General features: G+C 53.8%; 1 protein-coding gene across 1 annotated transcript; it reads right to left on the reverse strand.

Moving 5' to 3' along the window:
- Positions 1-2,526: 2,526 nt before the first annotated feature.
- IGSF8 (immunoglobulin superfamily member 8) lies at positions 2,527-9,979 on the reverse strand. Its single transcript, XM_060090795.1, has 8 exons — positions 9,891-9,979; positions 9,480-9,557; positions 6,002-6,379; positions 4,841-5,302; positions 4,092-4,499; positions 3,458-3,871; positions 2,964-3,094; positions 2,527-2,780 (listed from the first exon to the last, which is right to left on the reverse strand). Exons 2-7 carry the CDS (start codon positions 9,529-9,531, stop codon positions 2,979-2,981), a joined length of 1,830 nt encoding a protein of 609 aa, XP_059946778.1. The 5' UTR covers positions 9,532-9,557; positions 9,891-9,979; the 3' UTR covers positions 2,527-2,780; positions 2,964-2,978.
- Positions 9,980-18,018: the final 8,039 nt, after the last annotated feature.

Here is an 18,018-nt window from a genome sequence, read left to right on the forward strand (position 1 = left end):
GGTTCTGAGGAGGAAGAAGGGCCGGGGAGAGATGGAGAAACATGAGTTCACTAGAGCTGGGACACGGGGTCCTCAGGAAAGCAGAATCAGTCTTAGGGCACAGTGAAAGGGAGTCATTCACGTGGTTCACTGGGTGCCCATTGGGTTCAGAGCACTGACCCGGGCATGTGTGGGGAGGACAGTCAGAGACCCGATTCCTATTCTGGGAATACAGTACACGTGGGAAAAACAGAGAAATATGCCTGTGGCAACTGTTTCAAACTGAGAACCTGGGCGATCTCTCCAAGCAGAGGGTGGAAGGGCTTGGTAATCAGAAAGCTAGGGATTGAGTCAGGCCTGGAGAGTGACCTGAGCCAGCAGTCATGAACTTGGGTGGGCATCAGGGTCCCCTGGAGGGCTTGGGAACACATATGGCTGAGCCCCACTCCCAGAGTTTCTGACTTAATGGGTCTGGGGTAGAGACCAAAACTTTGCATTTCTAACAAGTCCCAGGTTCTGCTGACGCTGCTGGAACAGGGACCACGCTCTGAGAAGCCCTTCCCTAAGCAGACTTGGGGGTCCTGTCAGGAGGTGGGCATCAAGCTGAGGAGTAGCTGAGGGTCCTTGGGGAGGAGACTGAAATAGAATGGGTATGGAGAACTGTGGTGGGGGGAAAGGAGACCATGAAACCAAGGCTGAAGAGTCTGACTCTGGGCCTAGGGACTCACCCGTCAGTGGAAGTAGGGCTGTGACAAGCTAGAGATGGTGTTCGGGCAAGATGAGTAGGCAAGATAGATGGGACAAAGCAGTCGGGAGGGCTTCAGGGGAGGTGCTGGCAAGGTGGTGGTGAGCTGAAGTAGGAAGGGCACCTGTGGCAAAGGAGAGAATCCCACGTAGGACTTAAGAGGCAGGATTAAATGTGGGAGATGTGAGAGACAAACGGGAGTCCAAATATCTGGATATGACTGTGACCTGCTGTCTGCCCAGCTGGGGCAGGAGCCCCTGGAGAGGTGGCCACGTGCACCCCCTTCCTGGTGTCATCGCGGTCACCAGGGACACCCCCCACCCCAGGATTGTGAAGGAGGAGCAGTGGCGAGTCGAGAAAGGGCAGAGGTAGGGGGACCTGCCTCTGGGAGAGACGTGTGTACACACAGGCAGGCACACGCTCTGCCCCATGGGCCCAGCAGTGACCTCCAGCCCTTGGCCCTGGCTGCACCCCATTTCTGTTCTTTAACAAAAGTCTGAGCCCTTTGCAGGGAAGCACCCTAGTGTGCTGCATTCCAGGCTGGGAAGCTGGGGTCCTGGGGGATGCCGTGCCTCCTGGAAGCAGGAAAGGGGGCTGCAGAGGGAGCCCATGCCAGCTTGGGTCTGCTCGGAGAGAACGTCTTTGCCTCAGGTCACAGGGTGACTTGGGTCACCATCACCCAAAGATGAGGTCCCTGAACCCTGATGCTGGCTGTTCCCAAAGAACAAATGTTGGGGCATGGGATGAGGAGCAGTTCTGGATTAATTTGCTGAAACATCTGGAGTCTGGACAGGAGGGAGCGGGCTCTGGGTGTCCACACTCACTCACGCGGTAGTTCACCCATTGCAAGTGAACCCACCGTAGAGGAACTGAGGCTGGATGGAAGGCATTGAGACCCCGCCACCCCTCTCCTTGCCACTCAGCGACCACTCAGGGCCCCACTGTGTGCAGTGCAAGGAGTCTGGGGACCTGGGTTCTAGTCCTGACACTGTCACGAATTAGTTCTATGACTCTGGGCAAGTCGCATCACTTCTCTGGGCCTCAGTTTCCCTATCTGTAAAAACAACACTTGGTAAACTGGTAATGCTCAATAAATGTTTAAATAACTGAGTTGAAAGAGGTAGACTGCGTGCCTCTCGAGGTGCAGTGCAGCTAAGAATTCTAGGATCCGAGAATCCTTAGGCAGAGACAAATGCAGGGAGCCCCGGGGGCACGGGAGGACGGGTGAAGCAAGGGGGCATGCGCGCAGGCGGTGGGGCGTGTGTATGCAGGGGCCCCTCTGACTGCTGGCGTCCCCGTTGCCCAGGTGGCTGTGTTCTGGGCCTTCCATTCTGCTGCTGTCAGGCAGAATAATGAAGATCAGGAGCAGAAAGGCTGAGGCCCCAGGGCCTGGGGGGAGGAGTCAGGTCCAAGATTAGCCTGACCAAGAGAATGAGACTGCGGAATAGCGTGGGGACTCAGAAAAGGGCACCGGGCCCTGGAAGCCCCTGCCCTGCAACCTAGGAGAAGTCTAGGGGCACAGGCCGTGCTCAACTGGAACTCATCCCCCTTTCTCTCTCCCCACCCCAAGGAGGAATCCCAACATGAACTGGCTCTGCACTGACAGCTCAGACAGCAGATGGGACCCAGGTTTCCCCTCCCGGGGTGGGTGGCACGGCCCACGGAGGCCAGATGGTGTTTCTGGGGTGGGGGGAAGAGAGGCACGGGTCATCCAGAAGAGGCTGTCAGCCCCCAGTAGCCCACCTGCCACGCGCCCCTGCCTCTTAGAGCCTCATAGCGGGGAAGACACAGCCAGCCCTGGATTTTATAAAACAAGTTTATTCACATTTTACAAAAACTAATTCTAGGACAGGGAACGGCCTCCCTTTGGGCTATGTATGAGACCATGAACAGAAGGCCAGAGGGAGGAGCTTGGGAAGGAAGGAGTGGGGCATGGGGGCCGTGTCCCCCACTCTGGGCGGGAGTAGGTCAAATAAATTAAAGAAAGGGCAGGCAGAGGGAGAGGATATTCAGACACCAGAGGCGGGCTTGCGGCTGGGCTGGAAGATAGTCACACCTGCAGGAACGGGAGAACGCACATGGAGGGGGCTAAGGAGAGTGTGACTTCCTCCTGGCCCTGGCCCGCAGAGCTGAGAGGGGCTGAGACGGGCTTCTCCTTCTCCAGCTGGGACCAGGGAGGAAGCTGCTCATCTCAGGACTAGGGAAGACAGAGCTGGGACTGGGGGTCCTTGCCCCTCACCTGGGGTGTGAGGGATCACCGTTTCCTCAGCCTCTTCATGAAGCAGCAGGTGATGGAGCCCAGGATGATGGCTCCGGTGGCTAGGGCAGCCCCTGCACCCACCAGCATGGGCACAAACAGGGTGTCCAGGGCTGGGCGAGAGAGGATAGCTGTGTTCAGCCTGGGGTGTCACTGCCCTCCACCCACGTCCCCACCCATATGCCAGTACCTTCTCGGTCAGGCCGTCCACACCACCTCCTCCCGTTCACACACGGCTTTCCCCCGCCTGCTCCCTGCCCCCTCTGCGCTCAAGCCAGCCCCTACCACCAGGACACCGGGGCAGCCGGGCACTGAAGGGCTGAAAGCTGGACTTTCAGACTTTCCGTGTGAAGCGAAGAGGAAGAGAAAGAGGAACCAGAGGGACCACTAGCAGGAGGATGAGATGCAAAAGGGAGAACAAGAGCATGGGGGTGAGGGGGGCTGGGGGGGCATGAGCAAGGCGGGGCACCACTCACCATGTGTGTACGGGTAGACCGTGACAGGCCCCGAGCGGGCACTGCCCGCCTGGTACCAGCTGTAGTCAGCGTGCTGCACCCAGGCGCTGGGGGCACAGTGGTACACGCCTTCGTCCTCGGGCCCCAAGCCGTGCAGTCTCAGCCGATGGCTTCGGGGCCCCACCAGCTCCACGCTGATGGGGCCTCCTCCGGGCCGGACCCCCAGCTCTGCCACACCGTCCTGGCCCACGCCACCCACCAGCTGGGCAGGGGCAGAGCTCAGCTCCCCCTCCTCCAGCCGCTCCACCCACCAGCTGGCAGCCAGCCGCAGCCCGGGGGGGCCGCCCCGCACAGAGATGTTGCAGAGCAGGGAGGCCGTCTCCCCGCGGTACACTGTGCCTCCCACTAGCCAGGCCACAGCCTCCAGCACCACACCTGCAGAACAAAGGGCAGAAGGTGAAAGGTCAGGGGGCATGGGGTTAGGACTGCCGTCAAAGCAACACCCCAGAAACTCCGGGTGTTCCCACAATCTTAGAAGGGGACTGTGAGACTGAGACACGGAGGCCGCCGATGGAGAGGCAGAGAGGCACAGAAACAGAAGGGAAAGGTTCTGCAGACCTCGTATCCTGTCCAGGGCCAACCCGCCCCCTCTCACCTTCCTCACGCACGTGCACGGGGAGGGGCCGTGAGCGGGCACTGGCGGCTTCCCGAAGCCGGGCCCCAGACCCTCGGACATAGGCCTTGGCGAGGCAGCGGTAGGTGCCCGCATCCCCAGGCCGGGCAGCCTCCAGCCGTAGCCGGTAGGTTCTGGAAGCCACCTTCTCCATGGCAATGTGCCGGCCCTCGTAGCCAGGGCCCAGGCTGCCCACACCCTCCGTGTCCAGCTGGGCAACCAGGCGGCCGGGCCCAGGTGCCCCTGCAGGTGCCATCTCCCAGCCCACGGAGTACGCGGCATGACGGCCCGGTGGGGGCAGGGCCCCTGACACATTGCACAGCAGCTCCAAGGGCTCCCCTGGGCCGATCCGACGTTCCCCAGGCCCCACTGTCACTGCCAGCTGGCTGGCTGAAACACAGGAGGGGAAGGGGTGTCAGGGAGGCAGGAGAGGGCACAGAGCACCTGTCCTTCCTTGAGAGCAGCAACTTCAAGGCCACCCGTCTTCGCCACCCAGGGGCCTGGCTCTCACCCCTCAGCCATGGCCCTCCCATCCCCACACCCAATTTCTGAGCAGAGAAAGCCCGTCATGGGTACAGATGCTAACAGGAAGTGATACTAATGGGACTTCACTCTAGGGTAAAGGCGGGCTCCCTGGAGTCAGACGATGGCCATCTAGTGCCCATGGTGGCCATGGTGCCTACTGAGATACCAAGGCTCCCAGCTGGCGCCGTGGGACGCGTGGCACTCACACAGCGTCTGCACGTCCACGTGGGCCAGGACAGCCCTCTTCTCCGCGATCTGGGCCCAGCTGCCGTCGGGATCCTGAATCCACTCAGCGGCAGTGCAGTGGTAGGTGCCCGCGTCGTCTGCCTGGGCGCCCCCCACCACCATGCGGTAGCGCTCAGTCCCCTCCTTGCCCAGCCGCAGCTCCCCTGCTGCCAGCCGCTCAGCATAGGGAGCTCCGGCCTCCACGGCCATGTCGGGCCGGAGTCCCACCACTTCCTGCAGAGTTGCTCGCCCCACTGGCGCCTCGGGCACAGCTCGTCCAAAGGACACAGCCAGGTGTGTGTGCTTCTCCGTGCTCGTCCGTGCCAGGCAGCCCAGTGCCAGCTCCTGCCCCTCGTGCACCATCAGGCGAGGGGGTGAAGTAGGGGCCTGACGGCCCCGGGGCCCTGGGGGGGCAGCAGACACCTGCAGCATATCTGGAAGAACTGGAGAGAACAGCTAGAGTGAGGGAGGGCTGGGAGCTGTACAGTAACTAACACTTGGTACTGTTTCCTACCTACAACCTATTTCCCTAAATAGACTGTGAGCTCCTAGAAGGCAGAGACTTCATGCTGTATTATTTCTTCTGTAACCCAATGATGCCAAGCACAGTGCTGGGCACAAAACAGGCACTCAATACGTGTTGAATTTCATAGAACCAGCCCATCGCCTACTGACCCTTACGTTTGAGACTGACCCCTGTTTGAAATACTCAGAAGAGTGGCTCTGTCTTCCTTCTCAGAAGGCAAAGAAACTTAAGAGAGCAAGAATGTCAAGTGGTCTCACTCCTCCTACCCTGCCTCTATTTCCCCCGCCACCCCCACTCCCCCAGATCTGGATCCTGGAATCTCCAGGAATGGAGTCTGTTCACCCTATCAGGCTCCCCTACCCTATCAGGGAATGGAAAAGGGCTGGACAGCTTAAGGACACTTCTCCTCTCCCAGGAAGTAGCTTGACAGAATAAGAGCAGTGGACTGGAATGAAGAGTTCTGGGTTAGAGTCTCAGGCCAGCCACTAACTTGTTGGGTGACTTCATGCAAGTCACTTAACCTCGTTGGGCCTCAGGTTCCTCTTAGGTCCCTGCTGGCCCTGACTTTCTGCCTTTTGGGAGGGCACGGCCCTGACCCCATCCCAGGGCCCAGTACCTCTCAGTTCCACTTTGCCGCTGTAGCTGCCCAGGTAGTGGGCATCAGTGGAGGGTGTGTAGCACTCGTAAATGCCAGCATCCTGGGCCTGCAGGCGGGCAATCTTGAGCACCACGGCATCACCCTGCAGACGCTGCACCTGTACCTCACCAGCTGCCACTCGGGGCCCAAAGACAGCATAGGAGAATCGGGTATCCCTGGTACTGACAATGCCCAGGGCAGCCTCTGGGGCCTCAGGCCTGTACAGGAACCACTCGAAGTCCTGCTGGGCAGGGCCCTCGTAGCCAGTGACATTGCAGGAGATGGAGATGGCTGTGCCAGCCACGCGATACAGGGGCCCCTCAGGGACCAGCACCTCCCGGGCGCAGCACCCGACTCCTATAGGGAAGGACAGGAGAAGTTAGGGATGCCTGGGTCCCTACGGCATCCGCCCACCCCCACCCCCGCATCACTCCTGACCTCTGCTTGTGAAAGGAAAGGACACCTGAGGAAAGTTGGTACACACTTGGGCCCTGTTCCGAGAACAGGCAAAGGATGCTGGGAGGTAAGACACCTGGACCTCAAGGAGGTGGTGGTATAGAGCCAGGTTTGCCTCGGAACCCAGAAACACCCCATTACTGGCAGGCCAGAAGCAGGGCACCTAAGGTCAGAAAGGAGTGTATCTGCTTCCTGATTCAACCATTCCTGGTTCCGGCTGTCCCCTAATTCCCCCTCCACCCCGTTTCCCCACGTTTATGCCAGTTGAGCCTTCTAGCTAAGGGATCCTGAGACCACATGTCCCCCTCCTTTGTTTGAAGGGAGCTGGCGAAATCTTGATCAGAAGGGCTGGTGCGCTCAGCTGTGTCACCTGGGCCAGGGGACTCCAGACAATGGAGCCAGTGGCCCGAGCAGGACAGGGCACAGGCCCAGTCAGTTCTCACCACACAATCCCTCCCCACTCCAGCTGTGCCATGAGCTCATTGCTTCTCCACCCCACAGGGCTGCCGGGGCAGCTGAGGCTCATGGGGCAAGAACCAGCCTCTGCCCTGGCCTCTGGGGGTAGAAGCTCCCCTCCCCCACCAGTGCCTGCCAATCTTCCCGGGCAGGCCCAGCTGACAAATAACCCTCACCCCACCCCCTCCAACTCTCTAACAGAAGCCTTCATTTGCATATGGTGTGCATTTATTTACATCCCCGCTCCCTTTCAGTAGGGAGGCAATAACCCCCCAGCTGCCCCTTCCCATCTTTCTCTCCTCAGAGAGGCCAAAACTCTTCTTCACCCCACCCTCACCCCTACCCTGCCCTCGCAGATATTCCCGGTGGCCTTGGAGGGCTCAGCTTCTTCCTTCTCTCCTTCCATCCTTCCACAGCCCCAGATCACAGAACCTCAGAATGTAAGAAGGGCTGGGTCAGCCCTCTGCCTCCATTTTACAGATAAGAAAGTTAAGGTACAAGAAGTATAATGTCTTGGCCAAGTTCCTACTATCCTTGGCTAGCTTCCACACGCCCCTGCAGAGGGACAAAGCCAGAGAGGCGATGGGGAACTCCAAGGAGAGGCCTGAGGGCACTGACCTCACCAACCAGACTGTCACTCCCAGGGGCATAACCATCACCTTTCTTCAGGGGCTGGAGGAAAACACCTAATCTGTAGTCGAACTGTCCTCCAACTCCTCCAGAAGCACTACCCTTACCTTTCCCTTCTTCCTGCGGCTGAGTCAGAGGGAAAACTTGTGGTTGCTCGGTTAGAGCACAGACTGGGATCAGGAGGTTGGGTTCCAGCCCCATCCCCATCCCCAGCTGTACCGCTTGGACCAGCCCCTTCCATTCCCAGGCCTCAGTTTCTGGAAGACAGCTAAGAGCTTCCACCCTGACAGTGAGTGAGCCTGTGTCTCAGCAGGGCTCTGCCCGAGGATGTTTCATAATCAGAGTGATGGTGGAGACAAGCGAGCTGACACTTTCCCTGGGCTCCGGACAGACTCTGCTCAGGAGGGCCCCCTCCCATCTTCCTGGCTCCACAACTGCTGATGCTTGGAGATCCCCATGGGAAAGTCATCCCCACCGCCTGGGGAAACCAGCTGCCAGGCAGCTCTCTCTCCAGCCAGGTCCCCTCCTCTGTGTTAGTGGAGAGGGAAAGGAGAGCAAGGAGACCTGCTTTGGAGTCAGATGGGAGTGGTTTCAAATCCAAGCCCCAACACTCACTAGATATGTTCTCTGGGGCAAGTGACTTCATTTTCCTCATCTTCAAAATGAAAGTAAGTGCCTACACCCAGGGCGCTCACATCTCGGCAAGCTCTTCTATCTCTTTGCACCACATTTACCCTGGGCTCCTCTCTGCTCCACGCTGCCCACTGGGGAAAAAGGGCCAAGTACTAGGCAGCTAGGCCTCACAGCTCCTTCCTCTGTATATCCTCCTGCCTCCCACCCAGGGCCCCAAGGAGAGGACTCATTCTAGTCCCACAGGGCCCAGGGACCTATGCAGCACATGGAGGCTCCTTGGCACTGCGATGGAGCTCTGGTCTAGAAACAGGCGGCTGGGGCTACGTCAGCCTCTGCCTTAACTATGGCAGCTCCAAATCCTGGCACCAAAGCCACCCCCTCACCACCCTGTATTCTTATTTCAAGGGTTTCAGTTTCCTGAACATCTGTACAGGCAGTCTCACTGCCTCGATACCATACTCCTCCCCAGACCATCCCTACAGGGAACCCTCCCATTCACGCCAAAAACATTTCCACTGTCACTGTCCTCATGCATCCATGCAGCGGTGGCCCAGAACATCCCACCATGAACACCCACCACAACAGGTACAGGGTGCTTGGAGATCTCAGCATCAGTCTCCATGGAGCCTGGTTTCTCCTGAGGCAGGGAAGCTGGGACTAAGGGGGTGTGACAACCAGTGGGAGGCTACAGAGCCAAGTGCTGCTATCTGGGAGAGGGAAAGTGGGGGAAAGACCCAGCCCAGGATGGAGATGGAACTGCCTCCAACTTCAGATGATGAAGGGGGGTAGGGGGGGTGCAATTAGGGGAGATGTACTTCAAAGATTGTGGGCAGAACCGGCCCCTGGGCCTCCAGCCAACTTAGGCAATTATAAAGATGGACAGGCACTGCCCACCAGGGCGAGCACCCAAGGCTGGGCCTGAAGCTGAGTGAGGCAGAGAGGAGTCGCAGAATTTGTGCGCAGCGACCTCAGGACCTGAGTGTGCCGGCTGAGAAGTGGGGCCTGGCGGTTCCTGGGGGCGACACCTCGGTGGGTCCTCACTGTGCCCCAGCCCGGGGCCTAGAACTCGGGAGCCTTCACCGCTACCCCACCCCCGCCCGCCCCAAGACTGGCTCGGAGCGCGGCCACAGAGAGCAGCTGGGTGCCAGGCCCGGGGAGGCTGGGGGAGCCCCTGACGGAGAAGGGGGTGCGAGGGGCTCCGAAGTGCTGGGGAGGCGGGCAGGGCTGGTCACCAGGTGGCAGGCACCTGCCGGGCGGGGCTGGGAGCCAGAGCCGGGCTTACCCAGGATTAACAGCAGCAGCGGCGGCGGCGGCTTGGGACCGAGGGCGCCCATCCTGCGCAGCCGGCTCTGCGAAGGCTCTGGGGGGCGGCACGGGCTCTGGGTGGCCAGGGGTTCGGGGGGCGCATGCCCGGGTGGGGGGCACGAAGCGGAGCAGCGAGGCGTGGGTGCGCGGAGCGAAGCTGAGCGAAGCTGGAGCTGCCAAGTCACGGCCCTCTTCCCTCTGCCCTCTTCCCTCTGCCCTCCTCCCTCCTCCCTTCTCCCCTCCTCCTCTCCTCCGCCTACTGCTTTCCCTCCCGCCTTGGCAACTCGGAAGACCATTCCCGCCCCGCCTTACCCGGGCCCCGCCCCCGCCCTGGGCTCCCGGCCCCGGCCCCACTCCGGTCCCCAGCTCCGCCCTGACCCCTCCAGACCTTGGCCCCGCTCAGGTCCCCGGGTGTGCCCCAACGGGATCCTGGACCTTGGCCCCGGCTCCCCCCGCCCCTGTTCCAGGCTCCGCCCGGACTCCAGCCCTAGCCCCGCCCCCTCTTCAGCACCCGGCTCCGCCCCGACCCTCACCCAGGCCCGCCCCCCTCAGCCCTGTCTCCGCCCCGACCCCAGTCCGGGGGCGGGCTGCACCTGGTCTTGGCCAAATCCCCGGCAGCTCCGCAGAGCGCACAGGTACCCTGCACCTTCCGGCTTTTCCCTGAGAGTTGGGTGCAGGGGCCCTGGGGTCGGCGAGGTGACTGTGGCTTCTCACTTTGAGTCCAGCCATTTGCTCTGGGCCTCTAGGCCTCGCCGCAAACCCTGCTGGTGGGAAAGGGCGGGATCTAGGAGTTAAGAAACGAGGAGGATCTGGTCTGAAGGGCGCTTCAGGGCTCTGCAAGGTCACTGGAGACCTGTTTGCCACCCCCTCGGGGCAGAACCAGAAGAAGAGGAAGGCTGGGCCGTTTGGATGCTGTCACTTCCTGGTTGGCGATCCTGGTCAACTTGCTTAACCTCCTCCAACCTGTTTTCTTGTTGGCAAATCGAGGTGGATGACATCTATCCCAAAGGATTTTTGTGACGTTAATTGAGATAATGTACAGAAGGTGCTCGGCACAGAATACACTAAATAGGAGATGGGGCCGGGGGATAAGTTATTTAAACTCTTTGCTAAGAGGTTTAGTTAGGACCTAAGGAAAGGGTGAGCCTGGGTTTAGGTGAAGGAGTCTCTAGTTCCAGTGAGGAGAAGCGGACAACACTCTACACTCGGAGGGGTGGGGCATGCCCTGGAGGTTGGAGACAGGAAAAGTCATCTTTCCGAGGCACTCTGTTTCTTTCTCAACTATGGAGAATGTGGGGAGTGGGGAGGAGCTGAAAGGGTGAGCCAGAACCAGGAAAAGGGACAGCCGGGTCTGCAAAGCTAAGGCTGTCAAAGTGGCCATCCGTAGGAGGTGACCCCAGAGCTCATCTAGCACCTTCATCCTCAAACTTCCATCAGTCCCCACTCATTCCCCCAACCCTCCCACTCACTCCTCACTCCCTTTTACAGAGGAGAAAATGGAGGCTCAGAGAGGGGAAGTGACACAGGCCAGACCAGATATTTCTTGACTTTGTCTTTCCAGAGCCTGGCACAGTGGCTAGATCAGAGGAGGTGCTCAGTTGAAGCCACATTCAGGAACCCTGAAGAGACTGGAGAAATTCTGAGACAGAATGCTGGGGACAGTTGAGGGAATCAGAGGTCCAGCCCTCCCCTCTCAATACTTCCAGTTCTGGCCCAGGAACAGGGCAGCAGGGTGCCTTTTTCCTCCTACTTTGTCATATCTACAGCCTGATATCTCCAGATTCATTCCATCTAAATTCATCCACAGGCCAGACTGAGCTGTGTGAAAACTGAAATGTATAGGGAAGCTTTTGGAGGAAAGCCACTCTCCCTTTATTGGGGAGTGGAGTGAACATGATGCCTTCCTGATGCTTGAGAGATGAGAGATATTGCCAAATATCATCATCATCATCATCATCATCATCATCATCATCATCATAGATGCAATTTATGGGACGTGTTGATCTTAAAAATAACAAGGTCTGGGCCTCCCTGGTGGCGCAGTGGTTGGGAGTCCGCCTGCCGATGCAGGGGATACGGGTTCGTGCCCCAGTCTGCGAGGATCCCATATGCCGCGGAGCGGCTGGGCCCGTGAGCCATGGCCGCTGGGCCTGCGCATCCGGAGCCTGTGCTCCGCAACGGGAGAGGCCACAACAGTGAGAGGCCCGCATACCGCAAAAAAAAAAAAAAAAAAAAAAAAAAAAAAAAAAAATAACAAGGTCTTAAGCTAGCCAAAATGAGTTTATTCAGGAATAGCAGAGGAATTACAATTTGAGAGAAACAAACTATGGTGAACCATAGGCATGTCGGAGGAGACAAAGGGAAGGTCAGCTTTCATTAGGTTTTAGGAGGAAACTGGATAGGGCTGTGGCAGTTTTCTTTTTCGTTAGCTGCAACTAGTGAGCAGCTTGTTGTTGCTGAGTCAGAAGGAAACCCTTCTTCCTGCTGTGATCTGTAAGCTGCAGTGAGTGATATGTGTGTGAGAGCCCTCTCTTCATGGCTTCCCGACTCCATTTTGATTTAGTTTCCTTTGTTCATTTTCACATTTTCCCCTTTTGATCAAAATCTGTCCTTGAAAACATCGTGTTGAGTCAACATTCTGTTTGGTGTATAGTTTCTGCAGAGGTTGGGCAGGCAACAGGTGCAAAATTTTAAGATTATACAAAGCAAATTAAAAGTAATATGACTTTGTTTCTATGATGGCTTTAAATCATGATCCTAAAGTAGTCAACTGAACAAATAGCAAGTGCACTTGTTCCCTGATCTTGTATAATTGAGTTCCTACTTCTCCAGAGGCGTTTACCCATATGCAACAGGTGGTATATGCTAATGCCACCTTGTTCAAAATCAAGGCTATTGATTGTCAACAACTACTTTAGCCAAGGAATCAAGTGATCATTGTTAGGCTGCAGAATCAGCTAGCTCTTCTAATGTTAGGGAGAGATTTATGTTCATATTCTCATTGGCACTTTGACCCAAGGGGGAAAGCCTCTCGCTATGGAGGCAAGCCTGGAGTCATGTACGCCCCAGGTAATTCCCATACGAAGATTTAATGGGGAAGATCAGTGGGAAGCTTCAGATTTATTATAGATATTAACAGGGATGGTTAAATATCCCAGTAAACACTGGCCTTCCATTTACCAGCTGTTGAAACATACATAAGTTCATTGAGAGTTTCATTTGCCACAGACAAGGCTAAAGCCAGGTGGTGCACATACGACTTATTAACAGTACCACTATCTGGAATTTACCAGTTGGTCCTTTAGAGCCAAGAGTCAATGATGTTTGGGGAATAGTTAAGAAGAAACCATTCTGTTCTGTGGATTTTGTCCCTCAAGGCTGCAAAGAGAGGGGTTATTTCGTTACATCAAGCAGACTTAATACCAGAGGGTCACCACTGTCATGGACATATCGAGGTTTCTGGTAACATATTCAACAGTCAGAAGGTTTCCCCCTTTGGCAATGGATTAGGAAATATGGGTAAGAGCATGGTCTTTCCAAGAAAGAGAGGGAGAAGATAAGGCAAGAAGTAAGAGTAGGGAAAAGATATACAGGCCGGTCATCATGGGAAAGCTGTTTCCTTAAGCTACTGTATGCTTCAATTCTTGCAAATCTTTACTTTTAGGTCACCAGTTGGGGTGTAGGTCCAGTCAGGGTTTGGTGCTTTCTTTAGATGTGATATATGGATCCAAGAGCCTATTCCTTGGAGTTTCGTGGCACAAGGATTGGTTAACAGTACCTGATAGTGACCTTTCCAATGGGGTTGAAGAGAGTCTTTCTGGAGATGTCTTTTCCAATAGACAACTCTCCAGGTTGTAAGGTATGGTGCTTAAGGTCTTCATGTCCTGGGACCATGCCATGGAAAGATTGTTCTAATATATGGTTAAGCATAGTTTGTGGGCTCCGAAAGGAGTGGCCCTAAGGTTCAGAAGGACCAATGGCAATGCTTTTGGACAGGGTATTTGAAGGGTCTCTACAGATTTTTCCCGTTGGGTTTTGATGATGCCATTGGTACATTCGACTAGTCCTGGAGACTGGGGATGATAACTGCGGTGAAAATGTTGTAGAACTGGCCATATGGCACAGACTTCTTGTCACACGTGACCAGTAAAGTGGGTTCCCCTATCACTATGAAGTTTGGAGGTGGTCCCCTCAGGTAGGAATGATCTTTTCCAATAGGTTCTTAGCCACAGAGGAGTCAGTAGCCTGTCTACATGGAGAAGCTTCAGTCCAGAAAGAAAACATGCAAATCGTTGCCGAGACATACTTACACCCGTGAGGTGGGGGAAGCTGTATGAAATCCATCTGCCAAGGCTCACATGGTCCATCAAGCAATGTAAAGTGCCTAGAAGCAGTGAGGACAGATTTTTCTGGGTTGTATTTTAGGAATAAACATCATCCCTGGATCCAACATCTTCCTATGCAATACTGCATAATACTGGTCTGATATCATCTGCTGAGAATTCAATACTTGGGAAAGCAACATTAAAGTCTGCACCCTGGTGTTAAAATTCACGATATGCAACACTTTAAACAGTGTGTCAACCTGCTCCCTCACTTTGTCATCACCAGTCTGTTCACTCTTGTTCAAAGGGCACTAAGCATTTTTGATGCAATGGTTTTTTTCTCTTGACTTGTTGAAGTTTATCAGATATCCCCACTATATGAATCATTTTAGTATTCTGAAGCAGGGGCTGTTTAATAGTAGCTCCAGTGGAATGTCATTCCCAGCCTGGAGAAGGGTTGGGGAAAGCCCCTGTGATTCCTCGGGGTCCCATCATTGGGATGTGGAAGGACATTGGAAAGATTGGTTGGGTGACTGAAGACTCCTGGACCATTTAGTTTATAGCAGCCTTTTTTTCAGTGTCCTGACTTCTTACAGTAACAACAGGTCGGGGGGATTTTGCTTAGAGGCTTCCATCTGCTGAAGCTAGAGATTAAGGATTTTAATGGTCTTTTTCTTAGTATAATCATCTAAGGTGCAGGCTAATTAGTTTGCCAAACTAAGTCTGCAATGGACATGGTTTCCCATTCTATTCTGGTTCTCTTAACCAAGAGAGAAAAGTCCTGGTTTAGCCCATTGATGAACACAGATTTGAAGCCTACCCAATTGGATTGGACATCCAGAGGGAAACCAGAAATCTCAAAAACATTTGGAGTTGACTGTAATAGCCTGATCCTGTAACAAGGCAGGGGGTAGGTCTCTCATTTGCAGTTCTAGAGATTTTTCAGGATTATCCCAATTAGCTGTTTTCATTCAATGTTGGGCTTGGCCTTTGCCAACAAGCATGTGAACTAGCTGGTATAAATCTGAGGAACCTGACTGGTAAGTCTGGGTAACTGTATTAAATGCCTCTGCAAAATCTATAAGGATCTTCAATAGCTCTAGGAAAATCCTCGACTATGGCTTTTAGTTTGGCCTTAGTCTAGAGGACATAGGAAATTAGGGGCTTAGCAATAGGATCCTCAGAGGGACTGATATAAAAAATTTTTTTAATATTTTTAAATTTTATTTATTTACTTTTCGCTGGGTCAGGTCTTAGTTGCAACATGCCGGATCTTCGTTATGGGTTCTTTTGCTGTAGCACACGAGCATAGTTGCCCCGCAGCATGTGGGATCTTAGTTCCCCAACCAGGGATCGAACCCGTGTCCCCTCATTGGAAGGCAGATTCTTTACCACTGGACCACCAGGGAAGTCCCAGAGGGACTGATTTTAAAGGAGCAGGTTCTAAGAGGTTCGGATGAAGAGAAAGTTGGGAAAGGTTTGGAGAAAAGGGGAAATTCACTGGGAGGGTTGGAATGAGGATGTGGTGGGTACAAAGGAGGTGGAGTATGTGCAGTAGGGGAAGAGGGTGAAGAGTCTTCCAATGCATTTTAATCTTCTTGTAATGGTTTATTCACCTCTGTCAATTTAAAAAGGTTTTTTTGTAAAGCCTCAAGATGTCAACTGAAATAGGTATCCCATTCAATTTGTTGTATTTTAGAGTTGTGGTCCTCAAGTTTAGTTCTGAGAGAAACAAATTTGGGGAGATTGAAGCTTCGCCATAATGGCCATTGAAGTTCTAAATGATCTTTGGTTAGGTCAGTCCATTTCATTAAAAATGCAAGTGAGGAGGGACCATAGTTTTTAAACACAGAATGGGCCAGGGTCCCAAAGGAAGGGCCATCCTGAGAGTGTTTATGGGATCCCATAATGTTAACTTAGAAGTTCAGAAAAACAAACAAGTACTCACCAAAAGGACAATGCCTTCAGGAAAACAGATCCTGAATAAAGTCAGAGAACTCAACCAAAAAGAGGGAGCTCGAATCTGAGAGGAGGCTTGTGAACCTCTAAGAAGAAGACATCTCACAGGAGCGGAGGGCATGCAGTTCCAGGGGGTTCATCTCCTTCGGATCCCTTAATGGTTGTGATGAAGTGTCACCCTTAAAGATGAAACAGTATTTACAATAACCAGGACATGGAAGCAACCTAAGTGTCCATCGACAGATGAATGGATAAAGATGTGGCACATATATACAATGGAATATTACTCGGCCATAAAAAGAAATGAAATTGAGTTATTTGTAGTGAGGTGGGTGGACCTAGAGTCTGTCATACAGAGTGAAGTAAGTCAGAAAGAGAAAAACAAATACCGTATGCTAACACATATATATGGAATCTAAAAAAAAATAATAATAAGGTTATGAAGAACCTAGGGGCAGGACAGGAATAAAGACGCAGATGTAGAAAATGGACTTGAGGATGTGGGGAGGGAGAAGGATAAGCTGGGACGAAGTGAGAGAGCGGCATGGACTTATATACACTACCAAATGTAAAATAGATAGCTAGTGGGAAGCAGCTGCGTGTAGCACAGGGAGATCAGCTCGGTGTTTTGTGACCACCTAGAGGGGTGGGATAGGGAGGGTGGGAGGGAGATGCAAGAGGGAGGAGATATGGGGATATATGTATATGTATAGCTGATTCACTTTGTTATAAAGCAGAAACTAACACACCATTGCAAAGCAATTATACTCCAATAAAGATGTTAAAAAATAAAACAAAAATGAAACAAGGTCTTAAGCCAACCAAAATAAGTTTATTCATGAATAGCACAGGAATTGCAATTCAGGACAAGCAAACTATGGTGAACCACAGGCAAGTCCAAGGAGACAAAGGGAAGGTCAAGTTTTACTAGGTTTTAGGAAGAAATGGGAGGAGAGGAGGGCAGGCCGTGGCAGGGAATTTTTATTGGCTGCAAGTGGCGGGCAGCTTGTTGCTGGGTCAAAAGGAAGCCTTCCTTCTTCCTGCTGGGATCTGTAAGCTGTGGTGAGCAATGAGTGCATGAGAGACCTCCCTTCATGACTTCCTGACTCCATTTTGATTTAGGTTTCCTTTGTTCAGTTTCACAGATGCCTGTACAATAAGGCCTTTTTGGACATTACTTCCAGTCTTTACAGCATATTGTGCCAAATGGTGTCATTTAACAGATGAGAAACTTGAGGTTCAGAGGGGTTAAGCATTTTGCCCAAGGCCACACAGCTTTTAAGTGGCCAAGGTATGACGAGCTCAGACCTATCTGTCCCCAAAACTCCAAATCTTCCCTCACCCCACTGTCTCTCTTCCCAAGCCTCTTCACCCTATAAACTTTTCATTGAACAAATACCGACTGGAAATAGATGACTAATGAGGACCTACTGTATAGCACAGGGAACGCTACTCAATACTCCGTAATGACCTATATGGGAAAAGAGTCTAAAAAAGAGTAGATGTATGTATGTGTATAACTGATTCACTTTGCTGTGCAGCAGAAAGTAACACAACATTTTAAATCAATTATACTCCAATAAAAATTTTTCCAAAAAATGGACATGCTGTGGAAGCACACACGCACACACAAAAATACCGACTGGGCCACACCTCGTGCAGGGCACTGGAGATGCAGTGGTAAACATGCAGAAATATTTCCTTCAGGGAACATACAGTCGTGCCAGAGAGTTGTACCATAAGCAAGTAATAACCAACTCCCAGAATGAGTGTCATGAGAGGGCCACTCAGGGAGCAGAGAACACCCTAGGGCTTGGGGCTGGGAGGGAGCCGAGGGAAGGCAGCTGTTGAGGGCTGCGCTGGCCTCTCCAGTGGGAATGAGGCCCTGGGAGACCCGCTCTTGCACGTGTCCCTCCCCAGGTTGTGAGTTCCAGAGGCTGCCAGCAGGGGGAGCCCATTGCCCAGGCCTGAGTAGCCCCTCAGCTGCTTATGTAACTGGGAAAACTGGGGGAGGAGAACAAACCCCAGGCAGAGGCGCGTCACACAGTAGCACACGCACGTACCTACAATAACACAGAGAAGCTTCATACAGAAAGACGTCACACCCCCAACAGAGCGATGCACGGACACACAGCACACCCACATGCTGCAGAGGAGGGATATATCATTGGGAGGGGAGAGCTCTCCTGTACCCTCCCGATCTGGTCCCTAAAAACTCCACCCAGGCTTACC

The sequence above is a fragment of the Mesoplodon densirostris genome, chromosome 2, assembly GCF_025265405.1.
Source record: "Mesoplodon densirostris isolate mMesDen1 chromosome 2, mMesDen1 primary haplotype, whole genome shotgun sequence".
NCBI lineage: Eukaryota > Metazoa > Chordata > Mammalia > Artiodactyla > Ziphiidae > Mesoplodon > Mesoplodon densirostris.